General features: G+C 33.3%; 1 protein-coding gene across 6 annotated transcripts in view; it reads left to right on the top strand.

Moving 5' to 3' along the window:
* The window catches only part of Cop1 (COP1 E3 ubiquitin ligase), a 201,676-nt gene that overhangs the window by 143,621 nt on the left and 37,090 nt on the right, over positions 1-20,965 (top strand). For 5 of the 6 annotated variants that reach the window (XM_013075379.3, XM_004853391.4, XM_087194140.1 and 2 more), the window contains 3 exons: positions 14,086-14,203; positions 19,557-19,681; positions 20,801-20,961. In XM_013075379.3, the coding sequence (XP_012930833.1) occupies positions 14,086-14,203; positions 19,557-19,681; positions 20,801-20,961 (404 nt within the window). Of the gene's footprint in view, positions 1-5,829; positions 5,976-14,085; positions 14,204-19,556; positions 19,682-20,800; positions 20,962-20,965 lie in introns of those variants that run through there. The other variant, XR_015444327.1, reaches the window with a different exon arrangement.

Here is a 20,965-nt window from a genome sequence, read left to right as displayed (position 1 = left end):
CTGGTCTGAAAGCACAGAAAAAATTCTACCAAAGGCTACTGCTACTTTTATACACATGCTTTCCAAAATCTTCACTTATGGAAATACGTATTTAAATACTTTACTTTTAGTCTAATGTAAAGATCTTCAAAATAGTTAAGAAAACCCTGGTGGAACACTAACACTGTGCAAGGTGTATGTAGACATGAATAAACTGAAAAGAATTAATTTTAGGTCCTCTAATTGTATATGTTAGTTGATATGTCTGCAGTGAAGCTTTGGGTGTCATGTCATTTCATTTTCACTTAAGCTTTTATGGTAACTTTCCTCATGCTTTACAAAAGAAAGACGTTTCTCTCATTGTCCTGAATTTTAATGTAGTACATTATTCTAGGGTGTAAAAACCCCAGGATTGTCAAATAAAAGAATTGTTCAAAATGTTGGTGATAGAGTAACTTCCTATCATTCTCTATATTATAGGCATTTCTGTTAAGTAATATGTGGCATTAGAAGAACTATTTTACAGCATGTTGTAGTGTTTTCTCTTTAGATATATGTTAAGTGAAACAGTAGAAGTAGATGCAATTTTCTCTTTAAAGGACTTCCCTCTTCTGAGTATTGCCCCCCCCCCAAAAAAAGAAGTGTATGCATTGTTCATGAGAATAAGTCTCATGGAAGCAAAGATCCAAAGCATCAGCACCAAATGTTGAAAGCAAATCTTATTTCAACCAGGCAATAACATTTACACCCTATTTACCCATTTATCTGTCATAGAATTAGAATTCAGAAATGAGTTTGTTGCTGGGATGCATATTAACACTTTTAATTAAAAAAGCATAGTCTGGCAGATTAAATGGGGTCTTTTTTCATATATAAGTTGATATCTGTATGGTGAAGCTTTTGACAGAGAGAGAGAGAGAAACACGAAATAATACAAAACCAAATAGTAAAATAGAAATGCTATTGGAAAAGTTATACCATATTAAACTTAGAGAATTTGGCCTTTGCAGCCTTTCTAAGACTATTATAACAAGTATAATTAATATTGCTCTAGAGCTCATTACTTATCCATTTAAAAATTTATGAACATGTAATTGTGCAATATTCTTGCAGGCAAAATAAAGTTTGCTGTCTACCAATCTACTAGTTTAGGTAATTGGGGGCAAATAAGGATAGGGGTTATATGCTAGAGAACTGTTAAGTGACTGGTACCAGTCAAAAAACCGGTGCTAAGTGTTTGTATTGGTAGTCTTTAAATGAAGTATAGCACGATGTTATATAAAAACTTTTTTAGTTATAGAAATGTTTATTTTTATGATATAAGTGAAGTGATTTTTAGTAAAAATATGGGAATTTTTTGATAAATTCATACAAATCTGAAAACCTGGACTTTCTATTATTTAAGAACCATCTGTGGGTATAGAAGGAAGATTAGACTCTCAGGAACTTCTTTTTCTAGCCACTGCTTTACTCCTCAATTCTCATTAACTCTCCCTCACAGTTCTGCTGTACCATAAAAATTAAGTGTGTTTTTTACATTACAAACCAAATAAAGATATGTGAAGTTTTGCTAATTTTAAATTGTTAGACTTCTATTAGCTTACACTTAACATCCTTGTAATATTATTTTCTAGGTCATTTCACCTAACTTTATTTATAACTAAGTATATAGCATTACTGATATCAAAAACAAAACTAACTTATTGTGAGATCAAGTTCAGTGGGATGTATCTTAAAATTTTCTAACTGGAATCCCTAAACAAATGTACTGCAAAGCAAACAAGGAAAGAGTAAGCTTTTATCATTGTAGACTGCTATGAATGGGAAAGAACACTACAACAGGCAGAATAAATGCAATTTTCTCTTACGAAAGAATTCAGAAGTTATCTCCATAGATAAGAAAATATAGTCATAAGATATTCACATTGTTTTACTTCTGCTTACTATATAGAGAGCCACAAGAAAATGTCACTCATTTTAAAACCAGAAAAAGCTATATAAGCTATAAAATTACAACATTTTTTTACCTTCATCAAAGAGTTAATCTCACAAGCCCCTTCAAGAAATAATGGGGTACATGAATTGTTTCATCATTTGCAGATCACAAAAGGAAGAAGTAGCCATCATGAAGTTAGTAAAAAGAAATTAGCAAAAATTTTAATGCATTTCTAAAGACCATATATGACATGGCATATGAGTGCAGAAAAACTGGAACCCCAAAACACAAGAGGAGTGCACACTTAGAAGCTCTTCTCATGACTACTCAAAAAAAAGGATGGACCAGGGTACTTGCCCTTGTCATTGACATGTAGGAATTCATGCTGGATCACCTGTGGGAAACATCATATGGATCAGGAGCGTTAACCTGGGAAGAATATAAGAACTTCTTGAAACTAGGACCCTCTGTCAGTATGAAGTAGAGATCTACACCCACTGACAAAATGACATTAACTCTCTCCTAACTAAGACCTGTCTCAGAGTCTGTGTATAGGTTTGCCTGCCATGATGGTTAGGGACATGAACATTAAAAATACTCCATACCTGAGCTTGGGCACATGTGTCTTAAAATGGTTGACCAGAAGGACTGAAAACCCTGGCCCCAAGTAGCATCAAAATAAGCAAGAGCAATCTTTTGCTGAAGTAGGAACAGTAACATGAAGAAATAACCATCTTAAGCTTAGATATACAGAGAATTCTAAAAACTAAAGGTAGATGTGCACCAAGAAAAATTGCCTGTCACCCCAGATGACACCAAACACAAGGTAACAGGAGCTCATTGCTGGACAAACGTTGCAACTGTAGTCCATTGATGGTAAGCTTAGCACCCTAAACTCAGCTGAACCACTGGCTTGGTTGATCTCTTCATACTAATGTCCGAAGAGAAAAACAGGTGGACCCATTTCCAGGCCAAAATATCAGTCAGCTCAGTTTTTGCTGTTTTATGCAAGGCCTCTTAAATGTAATAAAAAATTGCTTGACACAAAAGACTTTGAAGCCCAGTGCCAAGTCACTAACCCAGTACTGGGGTATGAGAAAGAAATTTAAAAATGAGTGATTAAAACGTTAAAGGATCTAGTAGCAAAGATAGACAACATGTTTGAAAAGATGGAATTTTAGCTAAGGAATGGAAAGTATTTTTAAAAAATAAAATGAGAATACTAAAGTCTTGAAACAAGAAGAAGTAATTCTTTTGATGTCATTATTAGCATATTGGATTCAGGCCAAGGGGAAAAAATAGTAAATTTAAAGACAGATCACTAGAAATTATCCAAAATGAAACTCAGATTTGGAGGGAAAAACATAACAATGTAATTAAGAATTGTGAAATGTCAGGCAGTGTTATAAATGGAGTTGCAGGAAAAGAACGGGACAAAAGAAATTTTTGAAGAGATGACTGAGAGTTTTTCTAGATTTATAAAACCGTCAAACCATAGATCCAGAAACTCAAAACCTCAACCAGAATAAAAATAAAAACTGTTTAAGAAAAGGAAAAAAAAAATCCTGCACATGTCACAGTTAAGCTACTGAAAAAAGAAATCTTTAAGCTAGTCAGAGAAAAATATGTATAGGAAAAGTTAAGAATTATAACAAATTTCAAGTCTGACACAGGTCACAGGCTGAGAAATCAGTGGAGCCCCCATACATTTAAAGTGCCAAATGGGAAAAATATAAACCCAGAATTGAATTTTCAATTAAAATGTCTTTTATGCATGAAGACAAAAATAAAATTTTTCCTCCTAAAACAACCAAAATCATTGTATTAATTCAGAAACTGTGACTAGTATACGTTGGGTATAAACTCAACATGCATGAGTAGACTAGTAGGTGGACATCAGGCACCTTTTTTAAAATTTGAGTTTTCTTTTACAGCAAAATCATCATCCAGCGTAACATTACTGCTTCAGTGTTCAATCCTCTCTGTTTAGCAACCTGCAGGGAACATGCTGAGAGCCATATGGACAAGTGAAGCAAAACTTTATTTTGGTAAATGACTAAAGATTTCAGGTCTTTTTCTTTTGGAAGGATAACATTAGTGTCTCTGAATTTACAAACCAGATCACTACAGAGGTCTTTGGACCATTTGGTTAGCTTTTAAGTTGATTCATTACTCTTCCCAGAATTTTATCATTTTAACCTCTGGGAGAAAAAGGAAAGCTTTATTGCAGTTTAGTGGAAGCAGTTCCTCCATTCAGGAGTACATTGTAAATCTAATATTCATAGCATATGACAGACAAGCCTATGTTTCTGGAGAAAAAAATAAAAACAAACATTTAAATTTAAGTACATCATTTTTTTCTAAGACGTAGAAGTTTTAAGAAATCGAGGTAACATTTTACTGTTCTGAGATAATGTTCATCGTTAGCAGACTTGAAATACGAGAACTGTTAAGTTCTTCCAGCCAAAGGACTTTAATATCAGGTAAAAAGTTTCTTCTACATAAAAAACAAAAGGTACTTGGAATTGGTAGAAGGTTAGAGTCCAAAAGGTTATCCAGTCCCCTACATGAATTGCATTAAGGACTAATTAACAGTACTTGTAATTTCTTTCACAAAATGTTCAGCAAACACTTGCCACCCCATGTGGCCAGCAAAACTACTACTAGAGAACTACAGACCAATATTCTTTATAAATGTAAATTCAAAAATTCTTAACAAAAATTAGCAAGTGAAATACAATAATATAAAAATTAATACCAGATATATTCTTAGGAAGGCAAGGCTTGGAGGGATTAATATTAACAGTTTAAAGGAAAAAGACACGTTAGTTGATGCAAAAAGAAAAGGACAAAGTGCAGTATCCATTCATGATTAAAGTCTCAAGAAAACAAAAGAGAAACTTCTTCCTTCTGCTACAGAACATATAAACCGAAACTATGCAAATGATGCATTATTGAATGTTTAACCCTGTAAATGCAAATCAAGAATGTGGTCCTTTTTCATCACTCCTATTTGATATTGAACTGAAAAAATCATAGCACCACACATTAAAAGAAATAACATACAAATAAGATTTAAAGTTAAAAAATGAAACTACCCACTTGAAGACAACATATCGGTCTACAATACAAAATTCTTAGAAATAAACAGAGTGCTGGAAATAATAGCGTTTAGTAAGCTACAATGTCAGTACCCAGAAACCAGTTGTTTTTCTGTATCTGCTACCAGTGAAGAATTGAAAAAGCAAAATTTAAAATAATGCAGTCATGCTCCACCCCAAAATGAAATTCTTAGGCATATATCCAGTAAAATGTGTTCAAGATCTATATACTGAAAACTACAAAATGCTCGTAGATGAAATAAAAGCCAGCCTAAGTAAATGGAGATATATGTTGTATTTATGAATTAGAAAATTTAGTATACTAGAAATATAAATCCTCCCTTAATTGATTATAGGCTTATCTCAATTCTAATAAAATCCAGTAAGATTCTCTGTAGATATATAGAATTGATAAAGTTTACCAATTTTAGTAAACTTTATGTGGAATGGTAAAGGAAGTAAAAAGCTAAAACAATTTTGAAACTAAAAGCAAAGAGATTATATTACCCTGCTTTTAGGACTTACTATAAAGATAAAACTGTGATCTTGGAAGTAATACATATAATAGATCTAGAACAGGATATGTATTTATACAAAAGACATATTAGAATAACTCATGGGATTTTTATTCATAATCCAAAACTGTAAACAAATAATCATTATGGGTAGCATAGGTAAACTAGTGTGGGTTATCAGCAGTGGGGGAGTGGGGGTTGACAGGATTATAAGGGAACTCTATTTTCCAATCAGTTTTTACTAGAAGGCTAAAACTTGTACTGCAAGCACTGTAACAGAAATGAATTTCTTTCATAGGCTTACTAATAGACTGGATACACCATGGAAAGAATCTTTGAGCTTGAAGACACATCAGATAGAAACATCCAGAACTGAAAAACAGAACAAAAATTGAAAACAGACAAATCAAAATATCCAAGGACTGTGGGATAACTACAAAACTTGTAAGATATGTGTAATAAGAATACCAAAAAGTAAAAAAATATATATATATTTGAAACAATAATGATTGAGAATTTTCCCAGATTAAGATTAGATATTAAACCACAGATTGAGAAAGCTCAAAGAAAACCAAGCAGGATAAATGCAGAAATATTCCAGCCATAAAATTTTCAAACTATAAAAAATCCTAAAAGAAGCCAGAGGAACACACCACACCTACAGAGGAACAAGGTAAAATAACATCTGACTCTCAAAAACTATGCAAACAAGAAGAGTAGACTACTTAAAGTGTTGAAAGAAAAAGTCAGTATAAGATGTTATACTTAGTGGAATTATTCTCCATAGTGAAGGAGAAGTGTAGGGGTGTAACTCAGTGGGTACTAACCCTAACACCAGCACCACCACCAAATTTAAAAAAAAGAAGCAGTAGAGAAAGAGACATTTTCAAATAAAAGTTAAGAGTATTTGTTGCCAGCAATACACTTGTCTGTGTAAGAAATTTTAAAAGAAGTTGCTTAAAGATAAAGCAAGTAATTCAGGTTTGAAACTAAAATTGACATAAAGAAAGGGAGAAAACTAAAAAGGAATAAGTGAAGGTAAAATAAAAACTTAAGTTTCGTTTTTAACTGATCTAAGAGGAAACAGTTTGGTCAAAATAGCAATAATGCGTTTGATTTTTTATATACAATGTGGATGTATTTGTGTTTATTCGTGCATATGTGAAGAGAATAACAGTAAGGATACAGGAGAGAAATTAGAATTATTTTATTCTAAAGACACTACCTGTGAAGTATAATGTCATTTGAATTGGACTTGGACTAGAAGTATAATTGATACGCTGAGAGAGAAGAGAAAATAGAGTTATATATGAAAATGGTCTGTTTAAGCTACATAAGCCAAAAGAAGAGAGTGGAAGAAAGAAATAGGAATAAAGAACAAATAGAAAACTAACAAAGAAGGTAGATGTTAATCTATATTAATAATCATTTTCTTTTTCGTTCTTCTTGTATGTTTATTATTGCTTCTTAGGAGGCTGGCTATAGCAAGACGGCTTGATACTTCTGGCCCTACTTTGTGTGTGTATGTGCGTGTGCGTGTGTGTGTGTGTGCGTGTGCGTGCACATGGGCGCAAACATGTGCAGCGCACATGCAGTTGTGATTGAACCCAGACCTTTGCATGTGCTGGACAAGAGTTCCATCAGTGAGCCACATCTCCAGGCCTTTTCTTTATTTGTCAGAGGATAATAAAAGAACCTACTTCATTAGGGTTGGTATAAGAAGAAATGAGTGAGATACTTCATCTAAAGCATTTACAATAGTTTCGCATATATAACATGTTTAGATGTTAACTTTTCTGTTAATTACAACAAATTTTCATTTACTAAAAGCTATCAATGCGGTTTATACATTCTGTTCTCCTTATATTTCTGAAATGTTTCGTTTTCCTGTAAAGCAGTCAGTATGAATGAAGGGACAGTTGTGAAATACATAATACAGGTGTTAGTGGCTTTTTAACAAGTTGCGATGTAGTTGTAATGTCACTATGTGTATGTATAGATTTTATTTTACATATTTTTGCATATATATTGCACTTAACGTATTTTAAGAGAAAATTTAATTCACAGTAAAATCAATTCCAAATCACAGAAAATAAAAATGTTACTTGATCTTATAAACCTAGTAGAGTTATATAACTATTACTAAGCAACATTAATTGGAAGCTGGTATGAAACATCTGTGTGCTAAGTAGTCACGAAATACTTTGCTGGCACTCAGAATCCATAAGCACAGTGGTTATGATACTGATCAGCATTAAGGCATGTATTCAATAAGCTTTGTACTCTTCATTTCAACTGTAGATCTTCTAAAATATAGAATACATATCTAAAGGTTTTACATAAACCCTGAGAGGAAAGTAGTGATTACTTAGAGGAGCTTAACCATATATTATTCTCAAAAAAACCAAAAAGTATTTCTTCATCACTCTAGTAAGTGTACCTGGAATTCTTTTTTTCAAAATTGTATTATTCATTTATTAATTTCACAAACATTTTTATATCTTTGCTTTTATGTATATAAATTTTTTTAACTCTACCTCTCAAAGGTAGCAGTTTTTCAGATGAGATACAAAAGCAAACAAATTATAATCCATTGTTAAAAATGTCATTAGAAGAGTGTTTTTAGATTTGAGGTAAATACAGATCTTTTTTGAAAAAATTATTTTTGTATGCATCTGTCAGAATCCTACTGAGTCAAAATCTGAACCAATCACAGCCTTCTCAAATTATTCCTGTTTCTCTTTCTCTGACTTTGCACAAGAGCAGCTACACTGAAAATAGATTCCTGAATTGATGGAATATGAAATTAGAAATGTAAATAGAAGTAATGAAAGCCTTTATGTGTCATAGTAAGAAATTTTGATTTATCTAACGAATGGTACTGTACCTGCATCCATTTTGAGTTCTAGTAGCATTTAGCAAACTGGGCCAAATATATCCAGTTAAAAAGTTATTTTTCTTATGGGCCCTTAGTATTAAGATAATAGGATTAATTATGGCTTCTTGAAAATATCATAATGCTTCATAAAAAATAGCATTAGAGTGCCAAATCTGCTCATGTTTTGCACTAAATTCTCTATTTATAGATTAGATTTTTAAGTCATTCTAGTGTGGCATCTGCCTACTTACACTGAGACAAAGACTTTCTGGAACACTAGTTAAAATGCAGCTGTGTACTCAGGGTGGGGATAAAAAGTTGCTGTGGAAATAGAGAGCCACAGGAAAATAAGCAGCTTTTCTCCTTGTATAATTTCTAATTTTGTTAGGTTAGTTTACCATGAATTATATGATTATTTTTGCACTGAAATTATTTACAAAGGCAATAAACCTGTCTCAGCTCACTATATCATTATGTCAAAAGTCTAAATTAGAGATAGAACTTTAATCAGTGAGAAAGTGTTTCATTTATTATTTCCAAAAAAGGACCTTTCATAGGTGGTATACTTATTTTTTTGAAGCAAAACATTTATTGGTACCTTTTTGATATACATAATGATAACATTCATCATAGGGAATTTGTACCTGTACATGATATATCTTCTTTATTCCCATTCTCCTCCCCTCCCTTCTCCTCTTCCCCTCTTTATTTACAAAACATAGCTGGTATACTTATAACTTCATTAATATTGACATAATGCTTTAGTCTAAAAGCATATTGTTTTATTTTAAAAAAAATCCAGACTTATTGTCCATCAGCATATGAACAGATAAAATGTGGTATTTACTACATACAATGGAATAGTACTATGTCATAAAGAAAGATAAACTTGAGTCACTGGTAGAAAAATGAATATGCCTTGAGACCATAATGATAAGTGAAATAAATCAGACACACAAGCTTAAATATCTCATGGTATCTCTCACATGAGAAACCCAAATTATGAATAAAGAGCAAAATAAAAGATATTAGAAAGTAGAAAGATCTTCCTCAAAGTGGAAAGGAAGTAGATGAGGGAGGGAAGAGGAAGGGGAGGAAAAGGGATGAGAAAAGAAATTAAAATGTGTTATGTACTTGTACCAGCTCCACACAAAGAATGTAAACAATTGTATACTGCAAGCATGTACTAATAAAACTTTTTTTAAAATCCAAGCTTCTTTATGTATGTGTACAGGAGCACACTTATAACCTGATTGTTCCCACAGTGATTATGAAGTATAAGACTAGGAAGTCTATTTTATGATAGTCCTGAGGGTATCTGTATTTTGTTAAAATACTGCCAAAAATACTATAGATATCTTACAGTAGCTATGACAGATTACAAAACCAAGCTTCATACTCCTTCATTAAGCACTCATTCCTATAAAGTTGTCTTCATCTCTAGGGTTGATATTTTAAATATATTTTCTCCTTTTCTTTAAAATATAGAAACCATTTGTATTTTATCTTGATTTTTTTTCAGTGGGTATTAAAAGGGTACAGAAAGAACTTTCATTTGTGCAAAGGAAATAGAATTTAATCAGAAGTGTAGAGAACAAAGAAAAATAGAAAGTGAGAGAACATGAAGATGATTATGACTTCACAGTTGTGCGACAGAGTAAGTGTGAAGTTGCACACTTGCAGTGATACTGCACTACAGATTCCCCCCACCCCATGCTTCCTGGATAACAGCCAGTGTGTCAGTCACTCTGCTCTCATCACTGTAAATCATGAGAAAGTGTTGCTGGGTGCTAGCACATCTATTTAATTACTTTTTTTCTTTTTAAGTACCAATAAGACTTTATTCATTGTATTTTCACAGCGAAAGAAGAAGGGATGGGCATGTTACAAAATAATGAAACAGAAAAGGAAGTTAAGTTCAGTACTGGGATACAGCAAAATCATCAAATAGACATCCCAGTTATGAAGGTCATCAAAGCCCAAGGGGGCTTAGTCTTGTGCAGTTCAGGAATGACTTGAAGCATTCAGAGAAAGAACAGACAGGCTTCTCACTTTATGCCTCCCCATAAATTCAAGATTTCACACAAAGCTTTGCTTTCTAGCAGTAAACATGGAGTTACATTTGTCTCCTAGTGAACAGTCTTAGAGCCACTTTGACATAAATTTCTTGTACCTGCGTAAAAGATTCTGAATGACTTGAATATACATTCTTATTCTCTTTCCTGGTCTCCTGACTCCACTTACTTCTCTCTAGGATTACAAATTGAGCAGGTTTGATCCATCCAATGTCATCTTTAGCATGAGTTGCGTCAAATAACCATATTGACTCAGAAGGTTGGGAACAAGGAGTAGACTTCTTGCTCCTTCAGAATTTCTGCATAAGCCATTTATGTTACAGAGATAATCTAAGAATTAAATTGGTATATGTGTGGGTGTGTAGGTTTTCTTTTAAGAGAGAAAAGGGTAGGAGTCAAGTTTTTAGGACAGATTTGGTCCCAGATAGGAAACAAGGGAAAGGAAAATACAGAAGATGGTTCAAGATCCCCACTTCAAAAAGGGCCTCCTGGTTCAGAACCTTCTGTCAGAGGCGTTTTGGCTATTTTTCTCTCAATACGAAAAAAGAAAAAAAAATTATATAAACAGTAAAGCCCCAAAAGAACATGGAGACAAGACCAACATACTCTATTTACACAAACTACACAATCACCAACTCTGAGACTTAGTGAAGTCCTAAAAGCCCAGACAAATACAATAATTGGGGGTGGGGTGGCAGCATTTGGAGGAGAAAAGAAACCAGGATCAGACACATTACCCATTGCGTTCTATTACATTTATCCCATTTCAACACAGTGACTTAGGTTACAGTGATCTCGCAGCATGTAAACAACCCTCCCCACCTTTTCTCTTTTAGCTACCAAGACACTATTAATCATTACTGCGGCAGGGAAAAACACTGGCTGCTGGAGCCACAAAGAGGGCTTCCCTTAAAGGGTCTCCCTAAAAGCCAAGGATGTTGAAAAGTTCAGAATTTTGGTCCTTGCTTCATGTAGTCATTCCTTCACAGAGTGACCACACAGATATTAATCTTAAAACTCAGCCTTACCGACTCACTTTTTTTGTTAATACAAACACACACACATATACCCTGTTGTGCATTGTAGAGCTAGGCCAGTGGTGGTAAACCTATGGCATGCATGTTATTTATTTTTCTTTTAATACAAAAGATGCCAATGTATTAGTTGTTTTATCTACACTAAAACTTCGTATTCATGTTTAATCATAGTGTTGGCACATTGCAGTAAGTAAGTAGGTTTTGGATTGCAGTTTGGGCACTCATCTCTGAAAGGTTTGCCATCACTGATCGCTAGGCTAATCTAACAAAGGAAGGATCAGGTATGTAAAGCAAGCCCCATGTCCTGGGGTTAGACAGCCGTCACCTAACCTTGGCTTCCTCCCTGGGCCTTTTACCAGCCTCGCCTCTCCTAACTTCTGTGCACTATGCAAATAAGTAAAATCACATTGGCCCAGAAAGGAGTAGGAGTGAGTTAGGAACTGCAGGTCTGCAGCCATTCCCCCAACCACCCTTTTTGCCTGTCATCACATCCCATTGCTTGGAACAGTTCCCAGCACCACATCCTAAGTCTGGTTTATGAGGAAAGATTATTTTCTGATTATTCAGCAAGAGTGGTTATGTTGCTTAGTTGTGGTCTTCTATTAAGAGCCATTCATTTATTCCAAAACTCTTGTTTTCTAATCTCTTGAAAGGCCATTACCATCAGAACAGATGGCTATATCTGTAATTACCATTTCTTTTAGTACATACAGATGTTTAAAAATAATTAAAATTCCATCTGCTAAACATGTAGAGTTTTATAATAACATATATTTGAAAAAAATTTAAATCTTAAGGGCGTAAATGAAAAATCACCTTACCCATGACCCTATAAATTTAAGTTTACAACCAAAAATGCAAACCCATCCTTGGCTTTGTACTCTAAAAACTTATACAAAATCAGAAGATAGTAAATAAATTGTTTTGTATTTATCTAAATTAGTAATCTATATGTCAACCATAGTATTTTAAATGCATACATTTACTGGAAATACATGCAATATTGAGGGATGTCAAATGGGATACAGTGATAAACAGAGTCTTCTGCTTTTGTGGTGCTTACATTCAATTTAGGAGTCAACGAAAACGAACATGCATTAAGTAAACATAAGTTAAGTTTCCTGAGCCACTGATCATTCAGGAGTAAGTTGTTTAATTTCCATGTGTTTGTATAAATTCTAAAATTTAACCTGTTATTGATTGCTCTTTTTTTTTTTTTTGGTACTGGGGATGGAACTCAGGTCCTTCCGCTTGCAAGGCAGGCAGCGGAACCACTGAGCTAAATCCCCGGCCCTTGATTGTTCTTTTTATTGCACTATCATTGGAAAAGATAGTCTGTGAATCTGGGTGTTTAAATTTTTTTTTTTAAGTTACTATTTGTCTTGTGTCCTATGTGGGATTGAGAAGAATGTGCTTTTTGCAGCTGTTGAATGATGTATTCTATAGATGTCCATTAGGTCTATTTGTCCCGGAGCATAGTTAATTCTGTTGTTTCTTTGTTGATTTCCTACCTAGATGGAAAAGAGCAATTGACAAATGTTGAAAAGTTAAGAATTGTCAATTGTTGAAAGTTAAGAATTAATGTGCTCTTCTGGTACTCTGTTGGAATCTGTCTTTTCCTTTAGGTCTGTTAGTATTTGCTTTATATATTTATGTGCTCTGATGTTGAGTGCATATATAATTAAAATTCCTATTTCCTCTTATCAAATTGACCCCTTTATTATTACATAGTGACCTTTGTCTCTCTTTACTGCTTTTGATTTAAAGTCTGTTATCTGAAATAAATATGGCTACTTCTGCATTCTTTTAGATGCGCTTTACAAAGAATATATTTTTCAGTCCTTTCACTTTCAACCTATGAATGTCCTTAGAGGTAAAGTGAGTTTCTTGTAAGCAACATATAGTTAGGTTTTAACCCTTGGGGTCTGCTCAGTATTGTGTTTCACTGGCCTGACACTGAATCCAAGGCAGTCCTATGATTATTTTGTCCTACTCACAAGGGATGGGGACTTTTCTCTGCATTGTACTGTGCGAGTTTGGTAACAGGGTGGTATGGACAATTACTTGTTCACCAGGCTAACTGTGGTCCTCAGGCTCAGCCCAAAGTCACTAACCAGGGGAAAGAGATTGTAAGGCCCTATCTAGTACTGGATTGCATCATGGCGGACCATGTACTAGGTTTGAGTCTAAGGCTGGGACCTAATTCCCTCTTCCTAGGCTTCTCTTCGTACTGTGTTCTTGAAGTTCAGGTAGAGGTTCATGGGCAACTCTTTTCTTTCTTCAATGTGTTTATTATTATGCAAAAACTGGGTTCTGTGATATCTCACCTGATTTTCTTAGCTCTCGTGAAGGTAATTTCCTACATGAATAGTTCAAATTGATGTTTCTGTGGGAGAATGGCTTGCTGGAGCATTTTACTGTGCTACCATAATGCTCTGCCTCTCTGTTAAGAGATTTGATATTGTCTGTGAAACATTTGATGAAAAATACTAAAGCCACTTGTTAGCTTTGCTCTCTATTTCTTCATTTATTACCTTTATCTCATTTTGTTTGTTTTGTTTTAGATCACTGTGTCCACTACTATGATCTTCGTAACACTAAACAGCCAATCATGGTATTCAAGGGACACCGAAAAGCAGTGTCATATGCAAAGTTTGTGAGTGGTGAGGAAATTGTCTCTGCGTGAGTATTACTTTCCTTAGAGGATGAGCTTAATACAGAATTGTCATCATTTGATAGTTTGTAAAGTCACTATCAGTGTATGTAAAGAATAACATTGGGTTTTATGCATCTTTTTCTTAAATGATAGATACTTATATCTTTTCCCATTAAAGTACATGTGTTCTGATCTGAATTGCTCATTTATATATAGTATTTTAATAAAATCCTGTAAATACCAGTTTTTAATATTGCCCGTTACCTAATACTCTTACATTTAATTTAATTTGAACTTCAAATTGAATTTTGCTTAGTGCTTCTCCTGAAGAGAACAACGTAGTTGATGCAGTAAAATGAGAAGCATTTTATTATTAAAGTCAACTAATGTTACTGTATATATAATTACAATACAGTAATAAAATTATTTTTAGTTTTAAGTCATTTTTTACTTGTATACTGACATTGATTTCTCTGATTTTACCGTGATGTTTTTAGATCTAGGTCTCTGATCCATTTTTATTTGATTTTTAGTACAGGGTGAGAGATAAGGATCTAGATTCATTCTTCTGTGAATAACCAGTTTTCTCAGCACCATTTGTTAAAGAAGCTATCTTTTTTCAATGTATGCTTTTGCCACATTCATCAAAAGTCAGATGGCTGTAGGAGCATGGGTTCTCATGCATCCTTAATTCCATTCCACTGTTTAACATGTCTATTTTTGTACCACTACCGTGCTGTTTTTATTACTGTGGTTTTATAGTATAACTTGAAATTGGAATTGTTATACCTTCTGTTTTGCTCTTTTTGGTCAGGATTGCTTTGACCATTCTGGACCTCACCTGATTCTGTATAAATTTAAGGATTTTTTTTTTCTAGTTCTGTGATGAATGCTGCTGATATTTTGATTGGAATTACATTAAATCCATATATCATTTTTTGTAATATAGCCATTTTGGCAATATTGGTCTGTATATCTAGGATATCTTTCCTAATGCCCTCTTCAGTCTCTTTCAGAGTATGGTAGCTATTGTTAGAGGTTTTTCACTTTCTTGGTTAGGTTACTTCCTAGCTGTTTAATGTTTTTGGAATCTACCATGAATGGGATTGTTTTCTTCATTTGTTTCTCAGTGGGTTCATTGTTAGTGTGTAGGAATGCTATTGATTTCTTTTTGTTGATTTTGTATCCTGCTGAATTTATTAGTGCTAACAGTCTTGTGGCAGAGATTTTTGGGCCTTCTTTGTAAAGCATCATGTCATTTACAAATAAAGATAGTTTGACTTCTTTTTTTTCCTATTTGTATCCATTTTATTTCTTTATCTTGCCTGCTTGTTCCTGCTAAAGTTTTGGGTACTATATTTAACAGCAGTGGTGAGAGATTTGTTTTTCTGATTTTAGAGGGAATGCTTTCAGTTTTTCCTTTTTAGTATGATGTTGGCAGTGAGTTTGTCATAACTGGCTTTTTTATTTGAGGTAAGGACCTTCTATACTTATTTTCATCAGAGGTTTCATCATGAGTTGTTACTGGATTTTGGGAAAGGCCTTTTCTGTATCTATCGATGATCATGTGATTGTTACCCTTTGGTTTATGTGGTATGTTACATTTATTGCTGTATGTTGAACCATCTTTGCATACGTGGGATGAAGCCAATTTGATCATGATGTATGAGCTTTTTAAGGATTTTTCCATCTATGTCCATTAAATAAGTTGACCTGGAGTTTTCTTGTTTTGTTGAATCTGTCTGGTTTTGGTAGCAGGATTATACTAGCTTTAAGGAATGAGTTTGACAATGTCCCTCTTTTTCAATTTCTAAGAAGTTTGAGGAGTATAGGCATTAGTTCTTTCCTGAAGTTCTAGTAAACTTAAACAGTGAATCTCTTGAGAATTGGGCATAGTTATAAATATGTTTTGAAGAGAACTTTCTAAAATGACTATTTATACCTGACAGATACACTTTGAGTAGCCTTCTGGATAAAAAATTAAAATATAAGCTTTTAGTTGTTTTTTTTACTTTGATTAAAGGCATTAGTGAGATGATACACAAGTCTCAGTTGTCAAAATATTGACAAAGTTCTTCTGCTATCATAGGTAGTCTCATTTTTTGGTTATCCATCTCATAATTCTTAACTTTGTATTATTCTAGTAAATAGCCATTCTTAATTTCTCTTTTATATTTACTATTTCTTCTCAAATTTAATGTTACATTATTTTTTTTTACTTAGTTTCTTGTTTCTCTTAAGTTATTTATACCAATGCCTTATATTTGGTATCTCTCAAATGAGAACTTGATAATTTGAGGTGTTTTAGCAAGGTAATATGAATTGAGTTAAAGAAAAGGCAAAAAAATTAAGTGTCAACTGAGGTTTCCAAGGGGAACTAATGTGGGTAGTAAGTTTACAAATTTAAATTAAGTGGTAACCAGTCAAAAAGATCCTACTTTTAGGAGTAAATATAAAAGGAATAAATAATTTAAATATTATTTGTATTCATGGCAAAAATGTTTTTCTTTAATTTCAGATTTACAAATATTCAATCAGTTTGACTCAGTTAATTGAAATACACATGTACTTAATTGAATTGCAAATCTTGGTTATCTTAATAAAATGGACATAATAAATAATCTTTCAAAACTCAGTGGACCATATATGTGTGATTCTATTTCTAGATTCTCTGTTTTATTCCAATGATCTATATGTCTCTCCTTACACCAACACTGCCTTGATTACTGTAGCTTTAGAAGAAGTCTTAAAATTGGGTGCTAAACGTCTTCCAACACTGTTTTTGTTTTTGTTTTTGCTTTTGGCTTTTCTGGGTCCTTTGTACTCCTACATAACTTAAATTTCAATATCCAGTTCTTCATTTATAGCAAGTATACACAGACCTGAATTTTTATATATACCTTGTGTTTTCTAATCCTGCTAAATTCAAGTACAAGTTCTAGGGGCTCCTAGAGATTTCTTAGTATTTTCTCTGTAGATGATCATTGATCATTTCATCTACATATAAAGATTTTGCTTCTGCTGTGCCAATCCTGTCCTAGTTGTGTCATTTTATTGCCAGACTATTTTGGTTTAGACCTATGTTTCGAAGTCTAATGGACGGATAAAGAGTAGGTACATATGCCCTTGTTCCCCACTTTAGGGAGAAAGCATTGTATCGTCTCCATTCATAGAAGGAGTTTTTGTTGGAAGTATGGACTACACGTCTTTGATCTGTTGAGAAGGTTCTCTTCTACTTCTAGTCTCCTGATAGCTTTTACCATGAACAGCTGTAGAATTTGGTCCAGCACTCTTTCTCCAACTAGTGACAGGATCATATGACTTTCTCCTTTCCTCTGTTAAAATGATGACTTTTGGGGGTGGATCTTCCAATGCTGAACCAACACTGCCATCCCTATAATAAAACCATTTCTACATACTGCCAGATCTGACTTCTGAGCATTTGTTTTGTTAAACAAATTTCTATCTATGTTCATACCTTTTTCTTCTATTATCTTTATCCAGTTTTAGGATTAGCACAATGTTGATTTCCTAAAATGAGGGGAGAAGTGTTCCTTCTTTTTTCTGCTTTAAATGTTTGATATAATTTATCAGTTAAAATGTTTATGAGCCTGCTGTTGTCATATAGGTAGGTTTTCAAGCCAGGAATATACTTTCTTTAATAGGTGCTATTCAAATTTTATATTTCCTCCAGAGTTAGTTTCATTAATTTGTCTTCTAAGTTACTTCTTAGAAGTTGTCAAATTTATTTCAAAAAAGATTTTTGTAATATGCTTTCTGTATCCTTTTAAATTCTGTAAAATCTGTGGTAATGTCTCCTAGATCTTAATATTGTAATTTAAAAAATTTATAACCGATATTGTGTAACAGGAAGAAAAGGTCTAAAACAGCAGGAGGATTTGGAGGGGTAGGGGAAGGGAAAAAAGGGAAAGGAAAAAATATGAGAAGAGGAAAAGAATGGAAAAAAGGACTTTGCAAATAGGGAAGGGTGGAGGGGGTGAAAGGAGGGCAAGGGAAGGGGAAAAAAATAAGAACCAAGATACTCATGTAATGGTACAAGATCCCAATGATGAATGCAACTGTATTTTATACCTAAAATGTACCAGTAAGGTTAATGGGGAAAAAAAATGGACATGTAATACATTTTTTCACCAGTCATTCTGACCTCTTAGTTTTTATGAATCACAATGATTTTTTTTTTCTTGGACAGATTTGAAACTTAGAGGTATTAAGACAAAGTCATCCACATGTGTATTTGGGAATACTAAAATTAATACTTAAATATATTTTAAATTATAGACCTAAATGGATATTAACTGTAACATTGAACAAAACAAATTGAAACTAATGCTGAAAAATAGATGTTATTTTGAAAGATTTATGAGAAACACTGGAGAAAAATGTAAGGAGGAATTTGGTCTCTGAAATCAGTTTGGGACTTGGCTGTACAGTACTAGCTTTGATACCTTGAAAATGTCCTTAAACTTCTAAACCTCAGTTTTCTAATTCTCAAAATGGAGCTAATAACATTCATGTTGTGAATCCTTAACTAAAACATGTACAACCTTTAGCATGGTATCCTATTCAGTGACTATTAGAGTAAGAAATAATGTGGCATTTTTTGTGGTCATTAATAAGTATATTGGACTTTTACAGAAAAATGTAAAACAAGTTAGTCAGTGCAGGAAGCAGTTTACAGAATTTTATGTATAATATGGTCCAAGCTTTGTTACAAAAAATTAGAGAAAAAATATGGTGTTTGGTGAAAGTCTTAAGATTGCCTGCATATGATGGGATTACCTGTGATTTTTTAAATTTTGCACAAAATTATTTTTTGGTAAATAACTCCATTTGTAAATTCTGGGGGCAAGATAAACTGCTTTATACTTTATACATAGACCTTTCAGCCTTATCCCTCACCTGTAGGAATGTCTGACCTGCAAAAATAGGTTATATTCTATATACAATAGAACTAAACAGTTCAAAAGTGAATCTGATCAGGAGGACAAATGTATCCCTAAAAATTATACACATTTCCCAACAGAGCTTTTTCATTGTTTGGTGATGATGATATGGTGCTATTGATGCCCCATGTTTTAAAATCATATCCTACATAACTAAGCATTGTCGAAAGCATTTTACATAAATTTAATTTTCACACTGTCTCATTAGATTCATGTAATTCTGTAAAGTAGTAATCATTATATTTCGTATTTAATTGATGGTTTTATAACTTGCCTAGAGTTAAAAGCAAATTAATAGCAGATTGAACATTCTAATGTAGACAGTCTGGCTCCAGATCTAGTATTGGATTGCCCTAATTATGCATTTCATGCCAAGAAGTCTTAAATTTGTCGTAACTCTTTGTGTTTACCTCAGCTCAACAGACAGCCAGCTAAAACTGTGGAATGTAGGAAAGCCATACTGCCTACGTTCCTTCAAGGGTCATATCAATGAAAAAAACTTTGTAGGCCTTGCTTCCAACGGAGATTATATAGCTTGTGGTAAGCAAAACCATCTTTTAAAGGAACCTTTTAACAGATATCTGTCGCTGCATTTGAGTTCAGTAGAGAAATGATCTGTGTACTCAGAAGGCAATGTACAGATAGATTGGATGCCTTAGCACTATGAATTTATCCTCAAGTTATACTGGAAGAATATTAGTCTCTCCCTGCCTTTTTCTTAAATTGAGCATAAGCCCTGAATATGTGATATAGTATAAGATTTCTAACTGTGTTTTGTAGTCATTCTCTATTACAACATAGTTTCTATAGGTTTATGTAGAAGATAGGACAATTAATTTCTGCAAATAATATGCCAAGAAAAAAATGTTTTTCTTGAGTTTGATATTTCTCTATCTAGTATTCTCTTCATTAAGCAATCTGTTTGAGTAGCATTGATTTGTCATTCTAGAGCTTTTATTGTTGATAATTTATACAATTTTAAATTAAAAGAAAATTAAATTTGATATTATTCAAATGTTCTAAGATACATAATGAGCTTTTGTCAGTGCTGTTAATAACTTGCCCTTCATTTAATAAGTTGTATTCTCTCTACATGTATGAACTTAAATATTACAAAGGAAATACCTAGCCCAATAATCCTATCTTGATAGACTGCTCAGAAATGCAGGTTTATAGACCACTCACCTAATAGAATAAGGCCTGAGTTGGGAAATGGGAAATGAATAGTGTAGTTTATTTAAATCTGCCTTTCTTCTACTACAACTTTCATTTTCCTCTCTACATGGTGTTCTTTCCAAATGTAATTTAGGATTTTTATAGCTAACTTCTTGTTCTATAGACCTCTGCTCTCAGTAATTTTTATATGACAGTTTCAATCTTAGAATTATCAATATTGTTACGTCATTTTAGGTAAGTGCTATACCACTGACCTACATCCCCACCCCTGATTACTTCTTTAGATTAGTAAACTATAGCCTTTATCCAACAATCCTTTTCTCACCTGGTTTTCACTTAGCCCTATGATCTAGTCTTTCAGATAAGACCATAAAATATTATTGGTTTTCTTAACTAAAATTTTGGGTTATAATTGCTTTTTGGATGACACTCTAATTCGAAGTTCTCCCATTCTCTGAAACTATTTTTATTATTTACTTTTAGGAAGTGAGAACAATTCCCTGTACCTATATTATAAAGGACTTTCTAAGACTTTGTTAACTTTTAAGTTTGATACAGTCAAAAGTGTTCTGGATAAAGACCGAAAAGAAGATGATACAAACGAATTTGTCAGTGCTGTGTGCTGGAGGGCACTACCAGATGGGGTAA

Source organism: Heterocephalus glaber, unplaced genomic scaffold (genome assembly GCF_053883595.1).
Source record: "Heterocephalus glaber isolate CG9 unplaced genomic scaffold, H.glaber_assembly_v1.0 deba00001600, whole genome shotgun sequence".
NCBI lineage: Eukaryota > Metazoa > Chordata > Mammalia > Rodentia > Bathyergidae > Heterocephalus > Heterocephalus glaber.
The sequence above is the reverse complement of the archived record's forward strand: the minus strand, read 5'-3'. Positions and strand labels throughout refer to the sequence as shown.